The 19,767-nt window shown below is 37.8% G+C and overlaps 1 protein-coding gene across 1 annotated transcript in view; it reads right to left on the reverse strand.

The window, feature by feature from the left end:
- Window positions 1–19,767, reverse strand: part of LOC129232461 (kyphoscoliosis peptidase-like) — a 170,772-nt gene that overhangs the window by 53,242 nt on the left and 97,763 nt on the right. Inside the window, exons 4-6 of the mRNA XM_054866606.1 lie at window positions 13,926–14,299; window positions 7,920–8,035; window positions 3,714–3,818 (exon numbers count right to left, since the gene is read on the reverse strand). Of these exons, the coding sequence (XP_054722581.1) occupies window positions 3,714–3,818; window positions 7,920–8,035; window positions 13,926–14,299 (595 nt within the window). The remainder of the gene's footprint in view (window positions 1–3,713; window positions 3,819–7,919; window positions 8,036–13,925; window positions 14,300–19,767) is intronic.

The raw sequence follows: 19,767 nt of genomic DNA on the forward strand, positions 1-19,767 counted from the left end.
AATGTGAAAACCGCTTAAACAAACTGAAAACCGGATAATTCGTTGCCGGATAATTGGAAGCACAGTAAACTGTCGAATGGAAACAAGGTTAACAGTTTGACGTTTATTTTCCTTCCCCCTCCTCTTTCTTCTTCTGCTTTTTTCTCGTTTTGTTCACAAGGCTTCTTCCACAAGAAGTTCCCCAAATGTAACTAAACTCTGTACATATGTTTTCTCTGCTAGCAGAGTGCTAATGCAAGGAAAACATTCAGTCTTTGCCGTAAGTATCGTGTATGTTAATGGCGAATAGTGTTAGAGGCGAACAACATTAAAATATGCGTAACACTAATACAATGTAACTAATCTCATTAAACTAGCTGCGTCGCCCGGCTTTGTACGGTCTACCTCGAAAATAAAAGTTATATCAAGTGACACGTGTTCAATAATCAGGCTTGAACGAAAAAAAAATATCAGAAACATTTTGCGGCAGATTGCGGAAAAATAACTAAAAAGTTAACATTTTAAATCTCCCGATTGCAGGAAGAGTCTCAAAACAAAAACCGGAATTTTATTTGTTCATATTCGAGAAAAAAATGACAACAGATAAAAGTATTCTTACAGAAATTTGAGATGAAGCACTGAATTATAATTTGAAGGGAGGAAAGCCTTCAAAAAATAGAGATTTTATGTCGAAATCTAAGTGTCATAATTAATAGTTTTTAACGGATATCTCAGCTGATTATTATCGGAAGATTATGTTAAATAGCCAAACATGAAGACGGGAAGATGACGAATCCATCGATACCTGGTTCGATGGTCAGTTCACTGTTGTGTCGGGAGAAGAAACTTGGACATAGATACATAGATGACTACATAGATACATACATAGATACAGGTACATACATAGATACAAACGCTTAGTTTTAAATTATATAAGATGCTAGTACTGAAAATATATTACTAAACTTTTATAGGCCGGTGCTTAGAAGCAAAAATTACTGCCAGTGTTTGAAAGCAAAAAGCTGCATCACCTACAAAAATTCATATTTTAAAGAATTTCTGAGAAAATCTTTAAAATGCGAATTTTCGCAAGTGATGCAGTTTCTTTTTCTCCTTTTTTGCCCCCTTATCAAAATCTAACGATCCGAGTTACTTTTTAATATCGCAATACATAACACAGAAATATTGTATAATCCTCGTATACATAATAGCCAATGGTCGAATAACGCCCCTGATGGCATCAATAATGAAACTCGCGCCACGGCATGATCATTTGATAATGTGTTTGGGTGATGTCAAATATGCAAGGAAAGGCTTTATTGTGACGAGGCTGAACTGGATCCAGTAACTCAACTGTTTTACTGGTAAGACTGTGTCATTTCAGGGGAATGAAGAAACGAAAAAATGGTCAACGACGAACGCTATCTGCTAGAACTTAGGGCTCATCCAGTATGAACTTGTTGACTTTCAGACCCCTGATATGTGCAAATCAACTTTCTGAGAATTGGGACTTTAGCAGTTCAACAAATCCTTACCTCCTAGATTTATCAATATTAATGACTAGTGGCACCCGCACGGCTTCGCCCGTAATAGAAAAATCAAAAGGCCTTTTGGTTCGCCTGTATATTTACAAATAATGTATGGTGAATTTTCTCGCCAATTGGCTTGTACCCACGTTACGGTTCCACGTTATGATCATTTCGTAATTTACTTGTCTATCTTACGATAGTTTTGTTTCTTAAAATTGGAATAGAAAAAGAACCACATGGAATTTTCGAAAAATCGCTTCGAGGTGCACACCTCCATGCTACATACTAACTTTGTGCCAAATTTCATGAAAATCGGCCGAACGGTTTAGGCGCTATGCGCGTCACAGACATCCTACAGACATCCTACAAATATCCTACAGACATCCAGACATCCTCCGGACAGAGAGACTTTCTGCTGTATTATTAGTAAAGAAAATACAAACACCAGTGTTACAATGTTCAGTAGCACATACATTTGTGAACATGACGAGTAAAAATTAAGCAGCAAATTAACAGACGAACATTTGCAATCAATATTGAGAGTTTCAATAATGAATAAGATTAATCAAAATTGGTCGATAAAATTAATTTTCAGGCACTCAGTTGATGATTCTGATTTTCGCTGCATTTCACTGAATTTTTAGTTGCATTATTATTTGCACTTTTTTTTTGTATCGTGGTTACTTTTCTGTTAACTCATCAGTTTGTTTTTGATAATAATATCGAACTAATCCTCATATATACAACAGCAAATGATCAGGCGACGCTCTTGACGTCATCAACAATGAAACTCGTGCCACGATATGATCAATTGATAATAAGTTTTGGTAATGTTTGACATGCAGAGAAAGGCTTTATTTTGACGAGGCTGAACTGGATCCGGTCACTTAACACTTTTACTGGTAAGGAATAAAGCCCTCGATCCGTCTCTTAAGTGGCGACACGCTCCAGCGTCCACCATATTGTGTCGTTCCGCAACTTTCTCCCTATCTCAACAGTAGACAAATAGAGTTTCGCTCATTAAAAAGTATCTTTTTATCAACGAATATTTACAGATTTTTAATCGTAACTTATGTAACTGATAATATACATACAAAAATGTTGAATTTTACCTTAGTAAAATATTTTTTATTATTATTAAACCGAATATTAGTAAAAAGGTGTTTTGAAGAAATTTTCAACCATTTTTAAGAGTAATTTCTTTTTTTTTTCCCATATAGACCTTCTGAGTTACAAATTACTTGAAGTGTTTTAAATATGCGCTTTATTATTAGAAAGTTGGTGTAGTAGAACCATGGGCGGATACAGAAAAATCTCTCGGAGGGGGCCCGGGAAATGGAATAGCATTTCCTGTTCCCCCTTGCCACATACGATATTTCATAACAAAGTTTTCATTACTTTATTTTAAAAAGTCTTTTTTTAATTTTTTTTAGGATCCCTTAAACTAATGATCCACTTCTAAGGACATACATAATATGTACCAATATACTTTGAATGTGGACGTAAAACATCTTTAACGTTTCAAGCCAATTAAATACTAAACCATAATAATGTTACCGAAATGCTATACAATTAGCGATTTTAATTTTAGGAACAATGTCGTAATGATTATAACACGAGGGCAAGGTTATTCAATAAAAAATATACCCATACCTCATTTGAGGTTTTAATATTATTTTATAGTATTTTAACTATAAAATATTATTCAATTAAGAAAATCATGGCTATTAAACGTATAAGTTTTACTGAAAAATTCAGGACAATTTCTGTGTGGATTTCGAAGCAGTTGCTGCTTGTTCTTGAAGCCATGATACAGTTGAGATAACATATTCATATTACATGCCGCCTCCATTAATATCATGGTTTTCTCAAGAAACTACGATATGATTTCTTTCATTTTGCATTTTTTATAAGTTGAAAAAGAAAAAGCTATTATAAGAGAAGGATTCAGGGCTTTAGTAAGGAAGACTCATTTCAGGGGAATGAAGAAACGAAAAAGTGGCCAACAATGAACGACACCTACTGGAGTTTAGGGTTCATCCACTGGAGTTAGGGTTGAAATTTCAACCATCAAACTATCACCAAACAGGCAATGCCTTCGTTCAAATGTAGAAACAATTTTCACCCGTCATACCTTGAGGGGTGACTTTCTAGTTTATAATAATACTTGACGTAATTCAACTTTTTCCGACTGTTAACACTTACTTGCACATTTCTCCAAATAATTTGCAATAATCTTTACAGACGCCTTCTCCATTCTGTAGAACCTGATCAGCCCCGAGTTTAACATCCATGTACTTCCAATCGTATCTAAAACATAAAAATACCCAAAGAATTACAAGGTAAAATAATTTTCAGAATATAACTCTCAGATTTGTTAATCAACAAATTGTTGATGCTGTTGTAAAATTATAGTAATTTTTGGTATCACAAATAAGTTTTATAATCGCAAGTGATTTCGGAATTCAACGGAAACTGTTTTTTACATACTAAAAAACATGCATTACAGTGCTGGCCAAATTATTAGAATGAAGAGTTTTTTGTACACTATTTGAACTAAAATACTACTTATTTTACTGTTAAAGTACAGTACCTACTGTACACTGATTATTACGGTATTTTAGCATTATTTAATATTTGCAGGTGGCAGCACTGTCTGCTTTGGTTATGTTCTTTGTTTATCTACTTACCAGGAACATAACCTCAATTAATTTCAAACAGTTCACTAGTTCTTTTTATTAGTGTGTTCTGTTATATTTAAAGTTAGTTTTAGGTAATTAGTGAGTATGTGTATGTGAGTATATATAATAGTGAGTATAAACAATTTTTTACCTGCTTTTTTTAAAAGTTAAGAAATGGTGTAAACCTTGTGAAAAGTATTCCAAAAAGACTTAAAATGCTCATCAAGAACAAGGGAATGCATACTAAATATTAGATAATTATTTCACTGTTCGTTAATGTGTCTATAGTTATGTAATCAATAAAGAATTTGCTTTTAAAACAGTCTCAGTCTAATAATTTGGCCAGCATTGTATTTAAATGTGGAACAAGAAAGTCACGTGCTATCTTTGTAAGGTTTCTAGATAAAAAGGTTTTAGATAGGTTGTTTAAGAATCCATGATCGAAAAAAAAATTTAAAAAAAAAATAATTTGAATTTTGTCATCTTGGATTCAAATTATGTTTTTCGCAATCACGGGTGTGTGTGTGTATGAAGGCGTGTGTGTTTGTGTGGGGGGGTATGTGTGTTTGTGTGTAGGGGGTATGTGTATGTGTGTGTAGGGGGAATGTGTATGTGTGTGTAGGCATGTGTGTTTGTGTCTGTGTGCTGGCATGAGTGTGTGGGTATGTGTGTGTATGTGTATATGTGTGTGTGTACATGTGTGTGTGTATATGTGTGTGTAGGTGTGCGCGTGTGTAGATGCGTGTATGTATGCGCGTAAGTAGGATATTGACGAAACCTGGAGACGGTTTTTGCTATAGGAGCAGCATCGTGAGGAGCCGGTCGACGGTGGTGCTGGCAGAGGGAGGCGGTGGGAAAATAAAATGATAGGACACCAAAAACAGTCAAGTGAGAACAATAAGCAATCGTGATTGCTCAAAAAAATATTCCAAATGCAGAAAAATACTTGAAAATTCCAAAATATTAAACATATCTCATGTTTTACTATCAAAAATATTCCACAAAGTACTATTATAGTTATGGACGAACGTTTGTTTTGAAGTTCTCTCTCTCTCTCTCTCTCTCAAAAAAAAAAAAAAAAAAAAAAAAAAAAAAAAAAAACAAAAAAAAAAACAAAAAAAAAAAAAAAAAACAAACAAACAAAAAAACAAAAAAACTAACAACAATTTATATTTATGTGTTGGGGATAGCGGGGCATGTTGGTACATGTGGCATGTTAAAAAAGTTTAACTGATATTTGTTTTAAAATAGGCAGATAATTCAAATAATATTTATCTGGTGTGTCTTGAGTACAGTTGTTATCCGCGTTATTTTGAAGACTAGATTTTTAATCTTTTCGGTCAGACAATTATTTATAATTTGAAATTTTTCATGCTCTTTAAAATATTGATTTACTTTTGACACATGATATTAATCAGGTCTGAAATTATGTTGTCATATTAATTGAAGACCACGTCATTTTCATATTGCCACAATTATGTTAGGGCTGAAACAACAAATACACTACGTTGTAGTTTGGAACATGTTGAAACACATTACAAGGAGCATATTGAAACTGTTTGTTATCCCTCTACCATTACCTTTTCTTGTTTATCGGGGAATCACGCGAATAGTAATAGAATGAAAAAGTCGAAATAAGTAGCAAACAAAAGATTGAGGCATTTGTTGACACAAAACCCCTTGTGCCACCGTAGTCGAAATATAAGGGGTTAAATTCTGCCGAAATTTTAAGAAAATTCCACATTTTTAAGATTTGGCGAGAGTTTGAAGACGCAATTTTCTCGCCGGCGGCGTTTTCACCGTATGCATAAGATGGAACATTCACCTGCAAAGCGTGTGATAAGATGTCTGCCATTACGCACCGACACTCGCTAAATCTGGCGACTTTTTTTAAAATTTTGGCTGAATTTAAAATCATACATCTCGAAAACGGGGCATGTGGGCAAATAGTTTATGCATCCAGAAACATGTCCTACTATACTCGTTCTATTGCCACTAATTTACTAATTTTCCTAATTACTCTACAGTATGGTTTCGTAGTTGGGATGGTGTACTGAAATAATATTAACTGTTGGTGTTCACTGATTTAAATCAATTGCTTTTAAAAAGGAAAAAAAGAAACACTGATATAAATCAAACGTTAAGAGTTTAATTTAAAGAAGAACATTTTATAAAATACAGTAAACTCCCGATTATCCGCAGAAAAGGGTGGCACGATAACCGCGGATAAGCAAAAACCACGGATAATCCGAAAAATGGGTAAAAGACGATACTACTGTATACAATAGCTAAAAAAATTAACAAAACTCAAACATACATTTAAGTTATAGCTAAAAACATTGCTACTTTGTGTATACTAACATTGAATGTAAAACAATATGCGCATGTAAAAGCTAAAAACGAACAGTAACACAATCATAAGTTTAAAAAAACATTTAATAACCGTTGAAAAATTAATAAAATAAATTGTGGAAAGACCCGCGGATAATAAGACCGCCGATTATCGGGAGTTTACTGTAGTATGGTATTTTAAGTGAAAATAATGTAGGGTGTATATTTTTTATACCAAATAACAGATACATCACTCCACCAAATTGTAATCGAGGAGGACTGCTTGTGTTCAAACATATCGCATGTACTGTTCCAACATGCTCGACATGTCGACATGGGGCCATATTGCAACAGTTCTTCGATTATATTCAGTAAATTACCGCCCATTAGCCAGGGCTAAAGCAGAGATACGTGAAATACACCGCCAGCTCAGTCATTTCCAGCCAAATGACTGAGCTGGCGGTGTATTTCACAGTTCTTGGATTGTCTTCAATAACATTCCTCATTTTCTTACACATGTTTTTTTTTATAAATATTTCATTTAAAATTTTAGCTGATATTTGTAGCTATAACATAAGCTTGAATGGGTGAGCCAACATCTTTAATTACATTAATTACAGACCAAAAAGTAAACAAGCTGATGTGTGCATCACATGACTTCCTTTTACTCCAATTTAATGTCATTTTCTCATTATTGGCAGTACTAATGTGATTCAATAATTTACTCTCTAAATATCACCAACAGTAGCCAAATTGAAACAAAATTAAAATTTTTTTATTAAATGGCAAAATTTGTCGTCAAGTTGGCGACAAAACTTGGCGACCAAAAGACTGGCGATATATCGCCAAGTGTCCGCCAAATTATAACACCACTTGAGCTTACATCGAAATTAACAATGATTTCCCCCCAAAAAGGGGGAAAAACACCCCCTTTAGAGCATCCGAATGCAACCAAAAAGGAAGGTGCCCAACTAGATCCCACCAGGAGTCTAAGTACCAAATTTCAACTTTCTAGGACATTCCGTTCTTGAGTTATGCGACATACGTACGCACATACATACGTACATACAGATGTCACGAGAAAACTCGTTGTAATTAACTCGGAGATCGTCAAAATGGATATTTTGGGTGTTTGTACGTTCCTAGGCATCTATCCACTTGTGATCAGGCTGAAAAATAAACCTAACACTCATTCGGGGGTGAGCAAAATGGAAATTAAAGCCGATTTTTGAGTGAAATTTTTTCGCGAATACAATATTTTTTTGTAAAGGAAGTAAAAATGCTCCAACATGCCCAGTTTCAAATTGAAATAAAAGTTCGTTCCAAAAAACTGATTTTTGGGAGTAAGATCATTTCATTTTGCTTTGAATTGAAAAATCAAGAAAAATGTCGTACTCACGTTATGTTGTTGGATATCCATCTGAAGAAAGCTCTCACTTTGAAGAGCTCATTTTCTGCTGCAGCGCACAAATAGTTGACTAAGTTCCTCAGGGATGACTTTGTGGATTCCGGAGCCTGAAACATTGCTCTATAAGTAAACTGCTTTAGTAATATTCAGTAAATTACCACTCATTAGCCAGGGCTAAGGCAGAAATACATGAAATACACCGCAAGCTCAGTCATTTCCAGCCGAGTACTGCAGTTTCGTGCTAATTAGCACTCATCAACCCGGCTTAGGAAGTGACTGAACTGGAGATGGAAAAGCTCTTAAGGAAGCCAAGAGTGCCAAGCAAACTGGTAGCTAATATAGAATTAGCGCAGACCAGACGAGTGACCGAAGCAATGGTTCGGTTCAACTCGAGGATTGAATTCAAGGCATGGTATATTCAGTAAGTTACCGGGCCCATTAGCCAGAGCTAAGGCAGAAGTACATGAAATACACCGCCAGTTCAGTCAATTCCAGCCGAGGACTGCAGTTTCATGCTTATTAGCACTGTTTGGCTCTCTTGGCTTCCTTAAGAGGTTTTCCACCTCCAGTTCGGTCACTCCTATACCGGGCTGATGAGTGCTAATAAGCACGAAACTGCAGTCCTCGGCTGGAAATGACTGAGCTGGCGGTGTATTTCTGCTTTAGCCCTGGCTAATGGGCGGTAATGTACTGAATATACCATGCCTTGCCTTCAATCCTCGAGTTGAACCGAACCATTGCTTCGGTCACTCGTCTGGTCTGCGCTAATTCTACATTAGCTACCAGTTTGTTTGGCATTCTTGGCTTCCTTAAGAGGTCTTCCATCTCCGGCTCAGTCACTTTCCTATGCCGGGCTGATGAGTGCTAATAAGCACGAAACTGCAGTCCTCGGCTGGAAATGACTGAGCTGGCGGTGTATTTCATGCTTTAGTAATCTTAGACCTTCTTCGCACGAGGCAACGCAGTTGAATCAAATTCAGTACGGGCGGTTATCACTCATTAGGATGTGTTGTAACCTAGAGCCCTTGACAAGGACAGGCCGACTTATCCGACATTTTGGTTCCAAGACAGCCTTGGATCCAACCTTGTTTCTAGTACAGCGAAACCTGCGTAAGTTGACCACTTGCGGTTCACTACTTTACTGTCTGACCACGGATTGTATGGAAAGACAAACATCCGTTTTACAGCCGGAAATGGACGAATCTATTATTTTTTACCGATGTCAACTTTTGCAGAAGCAGAGTCTCATTCAAATGAGCGAAATACGCGCATCAAATCCCCCCCCCCCTTATTCACATAGATTCGTCTTATCAGGACATTTGAAAATTCCGTTCAATCCGTGGTTGGACAGTAGTGGTCAACTTAAACAGATGGTCAACTTATAGAGGTTGAATTCTATGATAAGATCTAATTCTGTGCCGGAAAATAGCGGTTAACTTAGACAGGTGGTTAACTTACAAGGGTGGTCAACACTTTACAGGTTTTACTGTATTTATAAATACGTCATAATATTCGTTGGTTGCTATATCGTACAAAAATTGATGATAAGTTGACTAAAATGTCACTTAAGGTAAATCTAGAAAGATAACTTAGTTCACAAATTCAACTAAAATGTATCGGGAAATGTTTGCCTTAATGAACCTCATTTTCACAACTAATATATTTTTAATTTGTATTAAATACATCTACTTCATTTACAGAATAAAATAATCAGACATCAATCAGGCAAAACATCTAAAACTTGGGCACCAATTTTCTGTATCGAGGCTTTTATACAAATATTAGTTTTGTCCGTCGACAATTTCGGAACCAAAATGTCGGATGAGGCACACGTGCCGCTATCATTCCATCTCCGATGAGTTGAATCAACTTTTTATTTGATTCAACTCATCGAGACATTCCCAAGCGTTCGCTCTACACACAAGTAAACTAGTTCAGTCAACTCGGTTCAGTTTTAACAGCGTTGTGAAGCAGCTGCCCGTATAAATTCGGCTTATCTGAAGAAGAGTTGATACAACTAAGTTGCCTCGTGAGAAGACGACGAACTCGACAGGCAACTAGTTAAGAGGCAACTTTTCGAAAAGTTAATTCAAATAACCGCCTAGTGTGTAGGAGACCTAAATTGTAATGGGGTGGTTCCATCAGTCAAAAGTATTACTTTTAGTCACTAAAGTTGAGAGAATGTGCAAAAAAAAAAAAAAATAATTTGAATTTTGACATCTAGAATTCAAATTATGTTTTTCGCAGTCACGAGTGTGTGTGTGTGTGTGTGTATGTAGGTATGCGTGTTTGTGTCCATGCATGAGTGTATGGGTAGTTGTGTGTATGTGTGTTTGTGTGTGGGGGGATCTGTGGGTGTGTGTATGTGTTTGTGTGTCTGTATTCATGTGAGTGTATGTGTTTGTGTGTGTGTATGTGTAGGTGTCTGTATGTATGTGTGTGTGTGTATGTAGGCATGCGTGTTTGTGTCCATGCATGAGTGTATGGGTAGTTGTGTGTATGTGTGTTTGTGTGTGGGGGGATCTGTGGGTGTGTGTATGTGTTTGTGTCCATGCATGAGTGTATGGGTAGTTGTGTGTATGTGTGTTTGTGTGTGGGGGGATCTGTGGGTGTGTGTATGTGTTTGTGTGTCTGTATTCATGTGAGTGTATGTGTTTGTGTGTGTGTATGTGTAGGTGTCTGTATGTATGTGTTTGTGTGTCTGTATGCATGTGTGTGTGTGTTTGTGTGTGTATGTGTAGGTGTCTGTATGTATGTGTTTGTGTGTCTGTATGCATGTGTGTGTGTGTTTGTGTGTGTATGTGTAGGTGTCTGTATGTATGCGTGTGTGTATGTGTTTGTGTGTGTGTAGTTGTATGTATGTATATATGTGTGTGGGTAGGTGTGTGTATGCATGTGCATGTGTGTAGGATATGGACGCAACCTCGAGACGGCTTTCGCTAGAGGAGCAGCATCGCGAGGAGTCGGTCGACGGTGATGCTGCAGAGGGTGCTGGCGGGAAAATAAAATCATAGGAACGCCAAAAACAGTCGAATGAAAGCAATAAGCAATCGTGATTGCTCAAAAAAAAAAAAAAACTTTTATTTTCAAAACGTTTGATTTTTAATAATTTTTTTTAAATGTCCGATTTTTCAAACAAGGCGTGGTTTTTATGACGTCACAAGGGATGAACTTTCGTGCGCACTCTACTGGCGCACTGAATGCTGACGCTTGATGTCTATCGCGCTTCCCGGTTATGATAATTCAGAACCGAATTAGATATTGCGCTCTACGCTTGCTATCAACCATTTCTTTGCCAGTTCATGTGAGTAAAGATGTTATAAATATTACGCTCGCTATATATACGAATTAAATATTACGCTCTGCACTAATAGCATTAGCGAAACGCATTTCATCACTTGTGACGTCATGTGCTGAAGCGTAAAAAATGAAATTGAATCTGCGTATATTTAACCTTGTCAAATTATTTTAAAATGTTTGAATACTATGTTTTTAAGCAAGCTCTTTCGGAAAAAAATACTTTTGAAATTTCGGACACAACCCAATTGCAATAAGCTTATATGATTCTGAAACCAAAAACTAATTTCAAAAAAAAAATTAATTTGAATTTTGACCTCTTGAATTCAAATTATGTTTTTTGCAATCACGAGTGTGTGTGTGTATGTAGGCGTGTGTGTTTATGTGTGTGTGGGGGGGTATGTGTGTTTGTGCGTAGGGGGTAGGTGTATGTGTGTGTAGGCATGTGTGTTTGTGTCTGTGTGCTGGCATGAGTGTGTGGGTAGTTGTGTGTATGAGTGTTTGTGTGTGTGGAAGCGGGGTATGTGTATGTGTGTGTAGGCATATATGTTTGTGTCTGTGTGCAGGCAAAAGTGTGTGGGTAGTTGTGTGTAGGTGTGTATATGTGTAATTATCTGTATGTATGCATGTGTGTGTATGTGTTTGTGTATGTGTGTGTAGGCGTATGTATGTTTTTGTGTATGTATGCGTGTAAGTGTAGGATATGGACGCTGCCTGGAGACGGTTTTAGCTATAGGAACAGCATCGTGAGAAGCCTGTCGACGGTGATGCTGCAGAGGTTCTGGCGGGAAAATAAAATCATAGGACATCAAAACTGTCAAATGAAAGCAATAAGCAATCGTGATTGCTCAAAAAAACTTTAAAATTCTTTTTCGTCTTCTTTTTGTGATTTACAGGCAGGGAGGCGGTGGTTTCGCTTCTTACATAACTTTCAATTGAAAATTGCTTGCTTTTTATGACATTTCCTAATTTTGTTTGAGATATTTTTCGTGGCCTCCTTCAGCATCAAAAAGCATCTTTAAAGAACAAAATATCTCAGCGGGTTTAAAGCATCTTTTTAACTCAAAAACACTTGTTCAAAACTATTAAAAATGCGATCTATCTGTACCACTGCTAAAATTTATGAACCAATATGAGCTGAAATCCAAACTATCAGTCATTCCTGGGTTGAGACACATTTGATTCAGTACATTTGTAAGAAACTATTGCGTTGGAAATCATTTGTCTAGATCTTCACGTGCCGGAGGTATTAAAGCCCATAAACTTAAAATATTTGCCCGTACGTCTTCCGAGATTGTGACGGGAGGTCAAAAGGGTTGGCTTCGAATTTGATGATCACTAAGTCCGTCAAAAAATCCGAAGCATCCAGTGAAAGTTGCGAACAAGGTACGAATGGCGAAGCGAGCTGAGGCGATGTCCATTAGTATGCCATCAACGGCTGCAGGTTTCAGCCAAACTGTTAATATTCGCTGGTGAAAAAATAATGGCACATCTTTTAAAATTTTTCCTCTACATCTCCCCCCCCCCCCTGCAGTCGCAACCTTAGACCATTGAGAGATAGACAAGCCATTCCATTCAGTCGCTATTGCATGCGCTGAAGCAGGAGTAAAGGCGACAAGTTTTATGATAATTTCGCGGCTTGCGGGAGAGAGAAGAAAAAAAATTGTGCCAAAACATTCCAGGCAGAAGGTAAAAAGGACCCCCAGAGAATAACCGCAATAATCTCCGAACGCTGTCTGGTCAACACAAAAAGCAGCTGATTGCCTTTTTCGAACGTACCCACAGTCACTATATCTCGTAAACCTCTCAACATGGTAATCATTGGGCTGATTTGAGGAGTTTGAATAATCCTCATATAAATAATAGCTAATGATCGAGTGACCCGCGTTCTTCAACAATGAAACTCGCGCCATGGCATAATCATTTGATAATATGTTTTGGAAATGTTTGACATGCTGAGAAATGCTTTATTTTGACGAGGCTGAACACGATCCGGCCACTTAACTGTTTTACTGGTGAGAATGTGTCATTTCAGGTTAATGAAGAAGCGAAAAAAAAAAAAAAATTTGAATTTTTGGCATCTTGAATACAAATTATGTTTTTCGCAATCACGAGCGTGTGTGTGTATGTATGCATGTGTGTGCATGTTGTCTATGCAGTGCTGTGTGTGTAGGCGTTCGTGTGTGTATATGTGTGTAGGAGTGTGTGTAGGAGTTCGTGTGTGTGTGTGTGTATGTATGCATATGTGTGCATGTTGTGTATGCAGTGCTGTGTGTTTACGCGCGTGTGTAGGCGTTCGTGTGTCTTTAGGAGTGTGTGTATGTGTGTGTAGGTGTGTGAGTTTGTATGCGCGTGTGTGTAGGATATGGATGCAACCTGGAGACGGTTTTCGCTAGAGGTGCAGCATCGTGAGGACCCGGTCGACGGTGGTGCTGCAGAGGGTGCTGGTGGGAAAATAAAATGATAGGAATTCAAAACAATCATATGAGAACAATAAGCAATCGTGATTGCTCTAAAAACGGTCAACAATGAACGCTACCTACTGGAGTTTAAGGTTCATCCACTGGAGTTAGGGTTACAATTTCAACCATCAAAATGTCACCAAACAGGCAATGGCTTCTTTCAAATGTAGAAGCAATTTTCACCCGTCATACCTTAATGGGCGACTCTCTAGTGAAATAAATAATTGCCTCAACTCACCTCTACAGCATGCTTGTCAATCTCGTCAAAAACGCTCATATCGGGGATCATCTCCAACTTCTTGCAGGGTGGGGGACGTGCAGCGTACTCGGGGGCCTCGTCCGTGATCGGATCGTTATCCGTTTGCACGGCTACTTCCTTCAACGTCAGTCTGAGGTCCAATGCGGCGTGTCTCGATAGGCTGTCCTCCACGTCCATCAGCAGCCTGGCGATGCTGTCTTTCACCTCTTCTTTCGACGGACACCGATTATTGTCGGATCGGATCTCGAAGGGGGCGTCTCCTAATTCCTTTTCCAGGTGGGCGAAAGGGGAAAGCAGCTCAGTCATGTATAAGACGCCTGCGGCTTCGCTGTCAGCTGTGTTTGCTGCTTTTGCTGAAACGAAAACGAAATGCAGCACGAGATATACCATGTTTTTAAATGTGTTGAGAAAGTTTTAAAAAAACTGTCGAAAATAAAACAATTTTAAAGCAACAAGCGGGGTGTTCCTTTTTAACCTGAAAGACCTCTAATTTTGCAGCCGTTAGTCCTACATGCATACTTCCTATTGAAAAAATGTTCAAAATCAGAGCAAAGTTTAGGTATTGAAAGTTTGAAGCAAAAATAAAAATGCGTCAAAAAATACAAAACTTAACTTTTTATACTAGCCCTAGGTCCTCTAACATACACTGGTGTGCAAAAATTAAGGACAAAGTCGAAAAATTAGCATATCAGCTGAACGAAGAGGCAGAGCGGACAGAAAGACCAATCAGGAGATTAAGTAAGGTGATGTACGGTAGCACATGCGCAGAAATGCAGGCAGACGTAATGGGGGAGTGTCTGAGTAGTATAAAGCATGTTGTCGGTGTAAAATCAATATTTCTGGCAAAGAGATTGCACGCCGTATAGCAGTTAAAATCACACCGAGTTGCTGCCTCAGCGAGAAATGGCGAATAATCAATCTGTTAGACGACATCTGGATGCTTTTACCCGAGGTCGAATCATTGGGAAGTCGAAGGAAGGCCGCAGTGTGACAAGTGTGGCTGCAGAGTTCGGAATTGCTCACAGCATCGTTTCACGACTTTGGAGACAATTTCAAACTACATGAACAGCTATCCGGGAGTTCAGTAGAGGTCGTCCACGAGGAACCACACCCGCAGATGACCGGTATATTGTCTTACAGGCCAGAAGAAACAGGCGGCAGACAGCGGGAGAAATCGCTAGACACACGACACAGGCGACTGGACGACCGATATCGCGTTTTACCTTGGCCAGAAGACTGCACGGTGGTGGTCTGTTTGTGGTGGTGTGTACCTCTAACGCCTGCTCATCGGAGAAGGCGTTCTCTGTGGTGCCGGGAACACCGGAATTGGAGAGACAATGAATGGGGACGAGTACTCTTTACAGATGAGAGCAGATTCAGTCTGAGTAGCGATTCTCATCGCATACTCATCTGGAGAGAGCGGGATCATACCTCGAATATCATTGAAAGGGACAGGTATGGAGGTTGCGGTGTTCTCGTTTGGGGAGGCATCATGCTTGGTAGTCGTACAGACCTTCACATCTTCGACGCAGGTTCAGTCAACGGGACCCGTTATTGTAGCGAGATTCTTCTTACACATGTGCGTCTTTTTAGAGGTGCTATGGGTCCGCAGTTCCTTTTCATGGACGACAATGCACCATGTCATCGCACAGTAGCTGCCGAACAGCTCTTATAGAGTGAGGATATTGAACTTATGGATTGGCCGGCACGATCTCCGGACCTTAATCCCATCGAGCTTGTGTGGAATTTTCTAGGCAGACGCTTATGTTTCGGTCTTCAGTCGCATTGCGCTCCATGCTACTTTTTCAATAAAGCTTCTTTTTATTCCTCTGATTTCTCTTTTAGTAAGTGTTGCTTACATTACACATGTCCTTACGTATTGGGGATCTTACGGTATTAAATGTGTTGATTTGGAAAGCTTTTGTACAAAGTTATATTAGAAAAACCGTCTCGTCCTTAATTTTTGCACACCAGTGTATTTTCAGGGAAACAATCTCCATTGAAAAATAATTCCAACACTAAAGGTTTGATCTTAGTACGACCAATATTCACCGAGATATTAAACGCAGCGTTTTATGACTTACACCACTTTACACTCGCTGTCAATAACACTGTTTGAGTAAAATGTAGCAGTTAACAAGGGTTTAAAATTGTATGCGTGCATAGAGTCTGGTTTTTCAAATTGATTGAGGTTTTGTAGTGTGTTTTTGCATATCATAGCATAACATTTGCATTTATTTTTGAGTAGAAATGAAAAATATAAAGGCTTTGTTTTTTTACTTCGACACCCTGTCATTCTGCTGAAAGAGCGATAAGTTCCAATCTCATCTTCTATGTGGTCCCTTAAAACTTTGAACTGGAATATCTCATTGAATTTCGGTTGCACAAATGTCAAAATTTTTGTGTTAGGAAAATCTTTCAATGGAGATTATTTCCCTAAACATCAGTTAGGGGACCTAGGTCCCGTATAAAAGTTAAATTTTGCATTTTTTGACTCTTTTCCATTTTTGCTCCAAACTTTACCTTAACTCTTCATCTGATTTTGAATATTTGTGCAATTGGAAGTCTGCATTGCAGGTTAAAACGAAACACCCTGTATAGTAAACCCTTAATAATCTGGACCTTATTAAACCAGACTTTGCGTGATCCGGGCCGTCATTTGGATGTAGATACTGCTTAAATATAAGGCGAGTTACTGCAGTAATGTAGTTTTGCAGGCCATGTTTTGTATTTTTATCAACTGGCAGTTTTATACTCCATTCTCTTGAGTCCAAATCAGAATTGTTTCACTGTGTACAGTAGTTTGTTGATAAGTCTTGACTCAGCTTATAGGGTATTTTGTTTCTCAAGTATTTTCGTGGATACTGAAGGCCTGAATCACCTATTAGTCCAGGATGAGGTTCTATTGTACAATGTGCCTGCTAATCCATTTTTGAGTCCCAAACGTGCAATCGCATTGTTCCAGATTTATTTCATCTCTACATAGTATAAAATAAAGTCTCTAAAAAGCGTCTGTTTGTTTGAACTCTTAAAACTCGAGAAATACCCGGCAGATTTCGCTGAAATTTTCACAATTTGTTCCTTTAGGTCCTGAGAAGGTTTGCAGATCAGTTCGAAAACAATTCGATGAATAGTTCTTTTTTTATTCCAATTTAGGCCCAATTTTCACATAAATTCTCGAATATGGGGGTGAAAAATTACTTGCAATTAGTAATATTATATATCGTTGGAAAGGGAAGAATTTTCCGCGTTCTACGCAATTTGTTCTAACGCTCTAACTTAATTGCGGCGGGAGTTATTTACGTTTTTAGCTCGAATTTGTTTAGGCTTAGATGAAATTTAGGCACTACTTTCTTCAGTAAATTTATCAATAAAAAGTGAAGGAATTGTCCTACAGTTTTCTTTTTGACACCATTGAAAAGAGCTACCTTCTTTACTCCAGATCTAACTCGACCTATGGTCTGAAGTTTAATCCTCTATCTCCATTAGAAAAAAAAAATACAAGCGAATGAAATGAAGTTCAAAAATCTGTTCTCTATTCAAGTTTTTAACCATTTTATTTTGCGTTTCCACGGTAACGCTTTTTGAATCCATTATTTCCATCTTTCTCATTTTCAATTCTGAAACTTATTTTATTTTGTGTTTCCATGGTTACGCTTTTTAAATCCATCTTTCTCATTTTATTTTAATTTCTTAAAAGTATTGTAATGGATTCGGTGCGACTTCCACTTTCTTGAAATGAAGACACAGTTCTTGATAAAAACACAGGAAATTTATTTACACTATGTACAGGAAAGATCTTCAACAACTGCTAAATTATTCATCAGCAATTAAGCAATTATCACACAACACCGTAAACTCAACGTTTACACACGTATTTACTTCCAAATACGAAAACAACACAGCGAAATGCCTCGCTATAAACAGAGCAAAAATCTTCTCAGTTCGAAATATCAATCGAAACTAACTGTTTATCCATCGCTAACGGCTTAAATACACCGAAAAGAAATTTCTCAAATATTCCACACGCTTCTGTAAAGTAGTAGACCGTTATCAATGAAAAGAAAGAAAATAGGGGTCGTATACTTTAGCCGAATGAAAAAGGGGTTGTATATTCATTACGGGAAACTATTTACAGGTTACGTTCCTACAATAATTACTATTTACAGAATTTGTAACAGTATTTTAATATCTGGGGGTCATGGCACACTAACGAGGTACGGGGAGATATACCGTATCTCACGGTGAGCAAGACCCACACATTAAGGGGTAAACTCCCAGCTGGGCTGACGCCCAGCACGGGGACCTTCCCCGACGCAATAAGTACCAAGCGCGTCCGTAGCATGATACGACTATCGACCGCCGCACCTAAGGCCTACGGCTAAGAGGTGGGGTGCGTGCGGAGAAAAGTATTTTAATATCTGTCGTCATTGCTTGGAGGGGAAATTTTGCATGATGATTTTTTTTTCTTTTATTTATGCCTGATTGTTGAATGTACGTCACTTGACACAATTTTTGTTTTCAAAATAGACCGGGCAAAGCCGGACAACGCAGCTAGTACTTTCTATAATGCATTTCGTAAAAGTTGAAAAGAAAGTACACCCTTGAGAAAATTAATGGAATCACGCAAATTTTGTTTAACATAATCACCTTTATTTACATCATCCTCATACAGTCTGACCACGGATTGTGTGGAAAGACAAACATCCGTTTTACAGCCGGAAATGGACGAATCTATTATTTTTTTACCGATGTCAGCTTTTGCAGAAGCAGAGTCTCATTCAAATGAGCGGAATACGCGCATCAAATTTTTACTTTCCCCCCTTATTCACATAGATTCGTCTTATCTGGACGTTTGAAAATTCCATACAATCCGTGGTTGGACGGTATAAATAATAGCCGATGAGGAAGTAACCCGCGTGTTTCAACAATGAAACTCGCGCCACGGTATGATAATTTGATAATATGTTTTGGTAATATTTAACATGCAGGGAAATGCTTTATCGTGACAAGGCTCAACTCGATGCGGGAACTTAACTGTTTCACTGGTAGGATTGTCATCCTCATATATTAGAACCGCTATAGGGCCTAATCATATTGATACAAATTCTGTAAATAGTAATTATTGAAGTAACGCAACCTGTAAATAGTTTCCCGTAATGAGTATACAACCCCTTTACATTCGGCTAAAGTATACGACCCCTATTTTTTTTTTATTTTTTTTGTTTATTGATAAAATTTTATAACGGTGTACTATTTTCGAGAGGCATTTGGAATCTTGTGGAATATTTGAGAGTTCTCTTTCGGTGTATATAAAAAGCGTTATGCATGATAAAGAGTTCAGTTTCGATTGAGAATTTGTACTGAGAGTGTATTAGCTCTGTTTATTGCGAGGCATTTCGCTGTGTTGTTTTCGTATTTGGAAGTAAATACGTGTGTAACCGTTGAGTTTACGGTGCTGAGTGATATTTGCTTAATTGCTGATAATTAATTTAGCAGTTGTTAACGATTTCTCTGTACATAGTGCAAATAAAGCTCCTGTGTTCTTATCAAGAACTGTGTCGTCCTTTCAAGAAAGTTAGAAGTCTCGCCGGATCCGTTACAATATATATCAGCAAATGATCGACGTCACGCAGTTTGGGGCTATTTACCGTGTAATATCGAATCCATGTTATGATCATCGCAAATAACGAAACCGTTTAGAGATATTAATGGGACAAAGAAGAGATTTCTCGAACAGAAACGGTTAAGATCAAATGTAGCTTTGGATTTTTTTATATAGTAATTGTGATGATACACTTTAACGATATTATTTGGCAGC

The sequence above is a fragment of the Uloborus diversus genome, unplaced genomic scaffold (assembly GCF_026930045.1).
Source record: "Uloborus diversus isolate 005 unplaced genomic scaffold, Udiv.v.3.1 scaffold_12, whole genome shotgun sequence".
NCBI lineage: Eukaryota > Metazoa > Arthropoda > Arachnida > Araneae > Uloboridae > Uloborus > Uloborus diversus.